This window comes from Talpa europaea (assembly GCF_964194135.1).
Source record: "Talpa europaea genome assembly, chromosome: 13".
Taxonomy (NCBI): domain Eukaryota; kingdom Metazoa; phylum Chordata; class Mammalia; order Eulipotyphla; family Talpidae; genus Talpa; species Talpa europaea.
This window is the reverse complement of record NC_140080.1, coordinates 88,710,736-88,722,180: the sequence shown is the minus strand read 5'-3', so window position 1 is coordinate 88,722,180 and position 11,445 is coordinate 88,710,736. Positions and strand designations below refer to the sequence as shown.

At 56.8% G+C, this 11,445-nt stretch overlaps 1 protein-coding gene across 1 annotated transcript; it reads left to right on the top strand.

Annotated features, from left to right (window-relative positions):
• Positions 1–204: 204 nt before the first annotated feature.
• Positions 205–4,593, top strand: RAX (retina and anterior neural fold homeobox; the record flags this gene model as incomplete). Its single annotated transcript, XM_084251775.1, has 3 exons — positions 205–493; positions 781–1,046; positions 4,114–4,593. The coding sequence occupies 3 exons, from the start codon at positions 205–207 to the stop codon at positions 4,591–4,593; spliced, it is 1,035 nt and encodes a 344-aa protein (XP_084107901.1).
• Positions 4,594–11,445: the final 6,852 nt, after the last annotated feature.

Here is an 11,445-nt window from a genome sequence, read left to right as displayed (position 1 = left end):
CGGCCTCGGGGCCTGCGCTCGCCACCTCTGAGCGCGCGCGGCCGGGGCCGGCGTCCCCCGCCGAGCTTGACCTTGAGTTCGGACCCTCGGGGTTGGGGTTGGACGGCGGTGCCCGGGAAGAACCGGCCCGGCACCTCTCGGTCTCCCTAGGAGGCGGCGCTGCCGAGAGCTCGGGCCGCGCCCTCCGGCTTCCCCGCGCGCCCCATGCACCTGCCGGGCTGCGCCCCCTCGATGGCCGACGGCAGCTTCTCGCTCGCCAGCCACCTGCTCCGCAGCCCCGGCGGAGGCGCCTCGCGGCTGCACAGCATCGAGGCCATCCTGGGGTTTACCAAGGACGACGGGATCCTCGACTCCTTCCCGGCGGAGCGGGACGCCCGAGGCGCCAAGGAGCGGGGCCGGAGGCCGGGCGCGGGGGCCGCCTGCCCCAAGGCGCCTGGCGAAGGCGCAGAACCCTCCCCCGCGCCCGCCTTGGCTCCGGTCCCGGAGTACGAAGGTAAGTGAGCGCCCCCAGGGCCTGCGGGGTCCTCAGGGAGCCCGATCGCAGTAGCCCCGCCGGAGGAGAAGGCCCGGTCTTCATTTTATTGACTTTGGGGCGTGGGGCTGACGGTGTGTGTTTATCAGGCGCTTCCAACGCGCATTCGGAGAACCCCTGGGGTCCCTCGCAGTGCTCTCCCCCACCCCCCTCGACCCATCTCAGAGCGCTCGTCGGGCTGGCCAGGGCCCCTGGGTGGGCGCGGCAGGCCCAGGGACAGTCCTGGGGACGGCCTCTGCTCCTCCCAGGTCTCGTCGCCCCGGCCCCGCGCCCCTACTGCCCAGAGGCGCCCGGGGAGGCGCGGCCCAGCCCGGGGCTGCCTGTCGGGCCGGCCGCCGGTTCGAAGCCGTCGGAGGAAGATCAGCCGAAGAAGAAGCACCGTCGGAACCGCACGACCTTCACCACCTTCCAGCTGCACGAGCTGGAGCGCGCCTTCGAGAAGTCCCACTACCCTGACGTGTACAGCCGGGAGGAGCTGGCCGGCAAGGTCAACCTACCCGAAGTCCGGGTGCAGGTAAAGCGCCCAGATGCGTCCCTGGGAGAACCCTAGTCCCAAGCTGCATCCCATACGCCCGTGATTCCCGGCGTGGCCTGAATTTATTACCTTTCCATTGGCCTTCCCCACTTGGCTCACCCAAGGCCCGCAGGAGCTTGGCGAATCTTCACTGTGACAGTGCATCGCCTCTGACAGTCTGTTCCAGTTTGTAGCACGGTCTCCCCTTTGGTGGAGTGGTGGTGGGGTCTCCCTCCTCTAAGCTAAGAAGAGGAATTGGGGCTGGCAAGATGGGGAGGCGGACAGCTCCTCACTGGAAGTCAGGATTGGGAGGGTGCAGCACTAAGTAGAGAGGAAATGTAGACAGTAGCTGGAGGAGGGGGGCCCCCAATGCCACCTGAGTCACTAGCTGAGCCACACCACCTTGAAAGCGAGGGCCTGGCGCTTCACCATTGAAACTTTCATGGATTTACTGAAGAAACTGACTTTTGCTTCTGGGGGCACTTGCAAACAAACTTCCCGCGGCTGCAGAGGCCTTTTCTTTTTATTGTAAAGGGCTTTTCGCTTTAATTAAAGCTGAATTATCTTTAATCCTTGATCATTAAAATATTTGAAAGCTTTAAATATTTGCTAGTCATCTGTGAAAAATCTGGGAGGATTTCCAAATTGGGAGAGTTTACAGAGGCCTGAAAGGGAGACACTGGGAACAAATTGCATCTGAAAGGCGGTGGGACTAAGATGGGATTTTGTGTGTGTCTAATGAATTAGATTTCCAGGAACTGGGGATCCTCAGATGTTTGGGGCCTTTTAGCCCTGTCTTAAAAGTAACAGGGCGCACACTCTTGCCTTTGTCTCTTCTCCTTAGTTAAGGGGTTTAAAGTAATGAGTAAAATGTCATGGTTTGAAAAAAAAGTGGTTCCCTAAGGTGATACAGGACTAACTGCCAAGGATGGGTCCAATTTTTTTTTTTTTTTTTTTTGTAACTGGGGGCAGAGGATCTGCAATGATTTCATTGGAGGGGTGGACATTTTAGCACCTGCTTTTCAGGCAAGACAAGGGAGGATGACTAGAGAGAGGGAAAAAATACGAGAGAATGAAGAAAAAAGAGCGGCAAAGCCTTCCAGAATACAGGCGCGGCCGGGTCAGGGGCTGCCTTCAGACTTGAACCTCCTCTGTCCCCCGTTCTTTCTTGCCTCCTTTATTAGTTCAGAGATTTTGGCTTTTCCTGTAAGTTGTGAGCTTCTTGAGAACTGTGTCTGTGACTTCTGGTGGCCACGGGGCCAGCACAGCATAGGGTGGCTTCTTAACCCAGGGCCGTGATGCCAGCAGATGGGCATGAAGAATGCTACGCAGGTCTCCAGCCATGTCGGGGCGGCAGGAGTGCAGTGTAAGAGCTGACTATCCCAGTCTTTAGGCCTCTGTCTTTGGAAACTGGATACTAAACCCCAAGATTCTAGCTTGCTGGGGGGGGGGGGTGGAGGATGGAGTGGGACACACAGGCAGGGAGGAAGCAGGGGGCTGGGAATCCTCACCCCTGCCAGTTTTTCACTTTTCTCTAAGATTGGCAAATATCTAAGATTTCTGGGGGAAATCAGCGGTCACATATGTAGATGAACATTTTGGAAGGAAGATTTGGATTTTTGGAATAGAAGGGGTGCTTCCATTTTTTTTTCTCCTTTCACCCCAAATCCCAGCCTTTCACACCCTTGCTCTGGTGCTGGGTAGCTGCTTTCTCTTCCCTCCTTGGGGCCCCCCTCCTTATTGATTCAAAACTGTTGTCTCCCCTCTGAAACCAAAATTCTCCTTCATAAAAATATCACTGAGGCTACCAGTTTGGCCAAAGTACTACCCAGATTCTCCACTGAACTGGATTAGTTCTCTGTGTCCTCTTCCCGAGGACGGTAACTTGGTGGCAAATATTAATTACACCCTGTCTTGTACTTTTATCAAATCAGTAATGGAAGCTTCATGGTTAAAACCCAGACTTTCAGTCTTACCAAGGACTTTCTATCTGTGAAGGGAAAAATGAAAAGAAATTCAAACTCACTGAACTGGTAGATGATTAAATGCAATTATTGTAATCAGCCACTGAGCATACAAGACAGATCAGAAATACTAAATGAATATTAATTAAGTAAAATAGAAAAAAAAGATTAAAGATAGAATCAAATATGCTTAGGGTAAAAAAAAAAAACCCCACACACTTTTGGCTACTAGTTCTGATAACCAGAAATTCGTGGAAATGGCTGCATTTTTAAAAAAGATTTATTTATGGATACAAGAACTGGGGCACAGGCCAGAGGTGTGGAGGGTGAGAGGATTCACCAGAGACAGAGCGGGGAACAGAACAGGCAGATTGACCCAAGTACACTGCTGAGAGGAGCAGCAGGTGAGTCAGGAGAGGTCTGCTGTGCCATGTGGGTAGCTCCCTGGGCGCAGGGGATGGGGGATCGAACTCGTGCTGCAGAGGCTGTGGATTTCTTCATAGTGCGGTGCTTAACCCCTTGCACCACGGGGAAGTCCCAACAGCTGCATTTTAACATCTACCGTTACCAGTTACCGTACTTCGAGAACTTACTCATTAGCTTGTAACAGAGGAAAGGCAGGCAAAGCAGAAAGCCAGGGGCACTGCCCAGCGCTTGAGAGCTGCGCCGGGCAGGGAGGGAGCGAGGCCTCCAAGTGGCAGGAGGAGCCGCCAACCAACCAGCAGGTCACAGCAATGGGGGCCGGTCTGCTTTTAAGAGTCCGATTTCCAGGGTTCTCTCCACTTTCTCTGAGCACCTGCTTGGTGCCGGAGGCTGCGCGCGGATGCGGCCACAGCTGTGCGTGCAGTGGCCGCGGGACAGGTGGGGCGCACGCAGGCCGCGCCGCGAGGAGATCCAGAGGGGCCAGGCAGAAGGCGGGAAAGTGGGGCGGGAAAAGGATAACACGGCGCCCGAGAAGCCTGAGGAGGAGGGGCGGGGGTGGGGCAGGAAAGGAGCAGGTGCGGAATAGCCGCGCGGGTCTCATTCGGGTCTGGGGGCCCGGGGCGGGGGGGGGGGGGCGCGCGCCCCTCCGCCGCCCCACGGCCGCTGTGCGCCTCCCGCAGGTGTGGTTCCAGAACCGACGCGCCAAGTGGCGGCGGCAGGAGAAGCTGGAAGTGTCGTCCATGAAGCTCCAGGACTCGCCCCTTCTCTCCTTCAGCCGCTCCCCGCCCTCGGCCGCGGCGCTGGCGCCCCTCGGGGCGGGCCCGGGCCAGGCTGGGGGCGCGCTGCCGCTGGAGTCCTGGCTCGGGCCGCCGGGGCCGGGCGGGGGCGCCACGGCGCTGCAGAGCCTGCCGGGCTTCGGGGCCCCCGCGCAGAGCCTGCCCGCCAGCTACACGCCCCCGCCGCCGCCCTTCCTGGGCGCCCCGCCGCTGGGCCCCGGCCTGCCCGCCCTCGCGCCGCCGCCCGCCTACGCCTGCGCGCCCGGCTTCGGGGACAAGTTCCCGCTGGACGAGGCGGACCCGCGCAACAGCAGCATCGCGGCGCTGCGCCTGAAGGCCAAGGAGCACATCCAGGCCATCGGGAAGCCGTGGCCGGCCCTCTAGGCCCGCGGGCGCCGGGTCGGGCCCGAAGATCCTGGGGCCAGAAGCGCATCCGCCCTCGGTCCCCTCCCTCGGTTCCCCGGCCGCCTGCACGTTGCCGCCTGACTTGGGGTGTGGACTCCCTCCTGCTCGGGACTCACAAGGCTGGTCGAGGCCCTCTGGCCACCCCACACCCTCAGGGACCCTTGTGGCTGTCAGTGGAGAGGCAGCGCACCCCTCCAGCCCCGGGCGCTGGGGCCTCCGGCTCAAGGGTGAAAGCGCCACACCTTGACTGTTCCAGGGTGGCGGGGACCCCAGAAAATGAATACTGCGAGGAACGGGGGTGGGGGGGGCAGGAATAGAGTTTGAGGAACTGTTGTCTAAGTAGTGTCAAAGTATTTGGAAGGAGAATTAAAGATGTGCTGTTTTGGTTTGACTCTGGCTAAGCGGCTGGGGACTGTGGACTGGGAGGAGAGGCAAGGCCTGCGTGAGCAGGGACCAGAGCATCTCCCTCGACAGACCCGGTGGATCAAAGAGAGCAGATGGGTGCAGAAGAGCTGGGGCTACCGCTTCCTGAGCCTCCTGGGGACACCATGCTGAAGCAGAAAATTGTCCCATTTCAGGACTAAGGCTCCCTGGGTTAGGCGCCCTTCTGATGCTGTCCGGTGTGGGTCGTTCAAAGCTCAGCTTCTGGGCATACCTAGGCCCTCACATGCCAACAGTTGCACAGTGGCTGCTGCTTTGAAGGATTGATCCCAATGGGAATGTGTACGCCACCTTCCTCAGGGTGAGGGCTGGACACCCACAGGCCCCGGCGTCCTCTCTCTGTGCAGCCCTCTCTGGCCCCGGGTGCTCTCACATCGCTGTCCAGGCTACCAGGTCGGCTCCAACTTCCGCGGCCCCGGGTTGATGACAATTCTCTGAGGGTGGGGAGAGCAAATTTTCCTTTTCTGAGTCCTGGGTCCGTCTCTCTCTCCTCCCAGCCCAGTGGCTCCCCTTAAGACACCCTGGGTTGGCTGCTGGGCTTGGGGAGACTGTCCTGGAGCACTCTGCACAGATGCCTGGGGGCCCATCCTCACAGGGGCATCTGAGAGGCGCCACATCTGTGATTGATCCTGGAAGCTGGGCCACCCCCAGAATAACCGGAATTCCCCTGCACAGGTCCTCTGGCCCCCTCACTAAGCTCACATCTAGGAAGACAGACAAGAGCCTTAGCATCAGCCAACTGCTCTCTGTGGGTCCTTAGCACGTTAGGGAACCACCCCAGCCCCCTTTACTCATCTGGATGAACCATACCTTCCGGACAAGTGGGGAAGATAGAATAGGATCACCTGTGTGGGTTTTGTGTGAATGTCAAGGATCCAGCAGGAGACACACACTGTGATCTTGCAGTGTCCCTGAGCTGCAGTGGGGCTAAAGAAAGCTGGGGGGGGGGGAGGATGATTATCTGAGATAGGGGTACAGGCAGTGTCACCCTGAGATTTAGGTTCTGTCCTGTGAGATCCTGAGAGGCTATAAGCATAGCCAGGGCTGTGAACCCCTAGACCCTCGTCTGTGGTCTTGTGCATAATAGGCTGGTCAGTAAGAATTTATTTGCATCGCTTGCTTTTTCCAAGAGGTGAGAGTAACACCTGCACTTTCTCTCCCAAGGGTGTTCCCTGGGGAAATGGATGGAATCCAAGTAGTACCAGCTCTTGGCAAGAAAAAGTAGGTAAACTCAGGATGGAGGTTTTAGTAAATTTCTTTCAGTTGGCCAATCTCCTCTTTCTTTAATGCCCTCATTCTATCAGGACTGATTTCCTCAGCGGACCCGCATTCTCAGCGGCGGGGTGAGGACCACATCTGCGCAGCTCCCCTTCCACCTGCACTTGGCATCTTCTTTGCTTCCCTTAGATCACTTCACCATTATTCATCTTGCCTCCTCTTTGCTATTATGTATTCTACTTTCTTTCCACCCAAAGTTTTACCTCCTCTTTTGCCATTTGGTTTTGTCTGAGAGTTGCTAGTCTTCTCAGCCATCTCTCTAGGCACCAACAGAACCAGCCAGACCTGGAGTTCAGGGACTTTGGAAAGTAATAATAAAAACACTAACAGCTACTGATGGCTGAGAGAGTAGCATGTGCTAACCCCCTTCCAAACGGTCTCCATCTACTGACTCCTTGAAGCCTCACGAGGACCCCATGGGGAAGATACTGTTTTGTGAACAAGGAGAGGTACAGAGAGGTGGCACCAGTTAACCCAGAAAGGGCATAACCAGGGGGTTCGGTCAGCTCAACATCACAGAGCAAGTTCAGGAATCATTTGCTGAATAAGTGAGTGCTCCTGATTTCAATTCCTAATTGCAGCTCGGAAGCCACGTCGGGAATGGAGACCCTGTGGCGTGGTTGCCAGCCCGGAGTGCTTTCCTGGGCCCTTGGGAAGGTCTGGACAAAGCAAAGCCTCCGCGGCTCCTAGGGCTCCTAGGACAGCTTTAAGATTAGCGCTGCAGGAGCAGGGGTGCTGGCAGCCGGGGGTGAGAACTCGTGACGAAGAGCATTCAAGCCCCCGACGACCCGAGACCGGGAGACACCTGCAGGGCGCCAGCCAGGTGGAGCGCGCGCGGCTCCGACACCTGACTGCTGCCTCCTCGTTGGGGGAGGGCCCGATCTTTCAGGGACTCCCAGGGAAGGGCCTCCCCAGGAAGCCTGCATCACTTGGGAGCCGGTTCTTGAGTCTCCATAAAGAGGACAAGGGTGTGGCTCGACGATGCCACCGTAGTCCCCCCAAGAGGCACTAGAACCAGCGCGGAGGAAAGACCCCGGCGGGCGAGCACAGCGGCCTGGAGGGAGGCAGCCCTGCTTCAGGTCGACGAGGATCCAGTCAGTTCGATCGCGAGGCCTTGGGGAGCCCCTCCCCAGAAGACACATTCTGGTCCCTCGTCAGCCGGCAGAACCCAAGCAAGTGGGAACTGCTGCTTTTCCGCCGCTGGGAACCCCAGGGGTGCAGGGTGCAGGAGGAGGGGCTCGGTGCCGCGGGGCGGGACGAGGGAGAACGGCTCGGATTGGGCCTCTCCGAGAGAAGGGGGGCGCCCCGGCGGGGCAGGAGTGGGGCTTGCCTTCAGAGGCGCCGCGGACCCCACCCTGCGGCCCAGATCTGCCCAGCGCGAGCCCAGCCTCGTCCTCACGGAGGGGCCTTTTCCCCTTTGTGGAGGAGTCTTTATGCGCACGAGGGCGGCGTGGCCTCTCTGCACCCCACAGCTTGGCCTCACTGCACCCCACGGCTCCCCCGGGACACCGACGACTGAGGGTGCCGCTTCTCCCAGAAGGGGCTCTCAAACCGAGGGGTCCAGAGGCAGCCACCCCCCCACGCGGGCCCTCAGGGGAGTGTCCTGTCCACCCACCCCACCCCCCCGCCGCAACACCCTCCCGCACGCGTCCCGCCCACCCCGGCTCCCACCCAGGCGGCTCGAGGCTGTGCACCCCCCCCCCTCACACCAGCCCTGCACCTGCTGGCCCAGGCGCCACCCCTGATGCCCTGAGAGGGCTGGAGGACCAGGGGCGACCCCTCAGGAGGCGCGGGCTTTGGCCACGGACTGGCCCGGAGCGACTCTGCTGTGGTTCATTATTCAAACGTGCAGCGACCGCGGAAGATGCGAAATGCCAGCCCGAGGACATGGTCCTTGCGCGCCTCCGCCTGCGCCCGGGTTCGTTCATCCAGAATCGGGAGGAGGGGGAGAAGGAAGCCCAATCCCCGGTCTCCCCACAAAACCCAACGCTGAGCACCCCGGGATCCGGGCGCCTCTCCCCCTGGTCCCACTTCCAAGCGCTCCTTGCGCTCACAGAACCCAAGCGCACGAATCTGGAACCCAAACCCCGGGAGCCCGACGGGAAAAGACTTGCGGGGCAGAAAATATCGGAACATTGACGTTTCCTCTCTGCTCAGAAGCGTGAGCTCAGCCCTGGCCTTGGGGATTTGAACCACGTCCAAACCTGCCCGAAACCAGGCCTCCCGCAGCGCGGTGGGCGCTTTCCAAGGGCGCCTCTAGGTCGCCTTTCTCGCCGCCCTGAGTCCACCCTCTGTCCCCCCACCAGCGAGCTCTCTCGGGTGGCCCCTGCCCGCTCTGCACACTTCCCCAGGATCAGGCTGTTTCCTCGTGTTGTCACACCCACCCCCTTGGTCCCTTCTGCCTCCCCTGCTGTTCTTTAGAGCAAACAAGCCCCCAGGAAAGGTGACTGAGCCTAGTGAACTCAACTGAGCTCAGGGCTGAGGCTCAGCCTGCGAGACTGAGCTCACGCAGAGGTCGGTACTCAAGCAGCAGCTCCTGCTTTTGCAACATTCTGCTTTATTGGGGGGTGAGGGGTTCTCCTGCCAGATTACCCCCAGAGAGGTGACTGGACCCTTCCTCAGGAGATCGCAGGAATCCCAGGTCTGCCATGGGCTTGATCTGTGACTTTAGGCTAGGGAGTCTCTGGCTGAAGTTCCTCTGCTGAAAAATAAAGGGACCAGGCGACCTGCGCCCTCCCAGCGGCAAAACTATGAGCCAGGAGTCAACTTGCTTCGGTAACTGGACGGAGGGTGCCATCTGCTGGCTCCCGGGAGCACCTCACGGGCGGCCTTGCGCCTTCCTCGCAGAGAGCCTGTCTGCCCGCATCCCCCGCCAGGAGAACCGCCTTCCTTTCAGAGTCCTCCCAAGTCCGGAGACTTCATGTACCTTTTGGGGGGAAACCCCCCCCTTGTGGCACTCAGATTCCCACCCAGTCAAATCAACCCAGCTTTGGGGAGCCTGATATCATTAAAGTCACTGTAAGAGAAGCAGGAGGCCAAGAAGCTTCTCTTTATGTGTTCTCACCTACTCCATCACTCGGGATAGGAATTAGGTCTAAATTGTGTATATGAATCAAAATGTGGTTGACAATCTCTTAAACCCATCATGTGTTTTTCACATGCTGCATCCTCAAGTAGGGTAATTTTTTTTTTTAAGATTTATTCATTTATACAAGAACCGGGGTACAAGCCGATGCGCGGGTGTGTGGGAGGGTGAGAGGATTCACCAGAGACAGAGTGGGGAACAGAACAGGCAGACTGAGGTAATACACTGCTGAGAGAGCAGCGGGTGAGACAGGAGAGGTCTGCTGTGCCATGTGGGTGGCTCCCTGGCAGGCAGGGATCGAACTCGTGCTGCAGTGGCTGCAGATAGGTTCAGTGCTGAGACTTAACCCCTTGTGCCACCAGGGAGGTCCGACACTATTATATCTTGGGCTTGGACTTACTGCTTACAAAATGGGAGGGGGCTTGATCTGAGCTTTCTGCTGCAGCAGGAAATTAAAAACCAGCCAAAAGATCCCAGCTGAGATCTACAAGAAGCTAAATCCACAAGTCACCTCAGCAACTATAAAATCTCAAGGGGGTTTCTTACCTTGATGAATTTCTGGAAGTCACATGCCTGGAAGATAGGCTGGGGGTTACCCTGGCAACCTACCAGCTATAGCTAGAATCTTTTTTTTTTAAATAAATTTTATTGTTATATTCCCCATACAATTACAACCCCCTTATTTTGACCCCAATCCCTCCTTTCCCTGCCCCCCCACCCCCCATAGAGTATCTCTGGTTCATAGTTGTTTGTTGATTTTGATATTTTCTTTCTTATAGTTGTTCTTTTTCCTGGTCCCTTATTTAAGTTTTCTAGATTCCTGCTATGAGTGAGACCATCCGGTATTTTTCTTTTTCTTTCTGGCTTATTTCACTGAGCATGATCCCTTCCAGCGCCATCCATGTTGCTGCAAATTGCATGTGCTTATCTTTTTTGAATGCTGAGTAATATTCCATGGTGTATATGGACCACATCTTCTTGATCCAGTCATCTATTTTTGGGCATTTGGGTTGTTTCCAAATCTTATATAGCTAGAATCTTGTACCTGACTTGCTAGTATGTCTGTAACAAATTCCCTTTAAGTTAAAAGTTTAAAGTTTAAATTTTAAGCTTAAAGTTTTAAGCTTAAAGTTTAAATTCCCTTTAAGTTTAAAGTTTAAGTTTAAAGTTTAAAGTACTAAGTTAATACGTTGCTTTTTAGTGTTTAACTGCTAGATGGTTGGGACGGCATATTTTGCTTGTGGCCATCCCCAAATGAAGAAAGTCGGTCCAATGGTCCAGAGGAGACGGAATAAATCAAGCACAAGCCTAGGCCCCAGCACTAGCAAGCAGGCAAGAGTTAGGAGGGGTGGAGAGAAATCCCTTACCCCACCCACCAGCACCAAGATGGAAGGAAGACATTTGTTGCATCTTCAAATTGTGACAACAATGTTTTCATTTTACCTCTCTCTCTCTCTCTCTCTCTCTCTCTCTCTCTCTCATACACCCATGCCCACCCCCCACCCCCAACACACACACAATTGTGCAAGTTCATTCTCATTATTCACTGTAGGGTAAACGATGGTCAGGCTTTTCTGTCCTCCCGATTAATGAGGGATCCCTGGGGTCCTGAATGCATGCCTGATGGCGGGCACCTGGAGTGGGGTGTGGGCATGCATAAGTGGGTACACCTGGCCTAAGACTGGGCTTATAAGGGCAGCATCACGGGGATGCCAGCAGAGCGAAAGAGAGTGAAGGAGCCACAAGAAAGAGAAGGCCGGAGAGCCCAGAAAGAGTGAAGCTACGCTGGGGGCTGGGGGGATTGCCAGCTTCCCGGCCCCCTGGCACCCCTGCCTGCCGTGTCCCTGGTAAACCGAATAAAAGCCTGCAAAATCCACCAAGGGCTCCAGGACTCTCCTCCTTTACCCATCTGCAGAGGGTCTAGAGAATCTGCCCCGTGTCTTCCCGCCGCTACACCCTGGAAGAAGAGAGACTTCAGCAGCTGACCTCCAAAGAAGGGAGAGAAGCCAGAATCTTCGCAGAGGAGC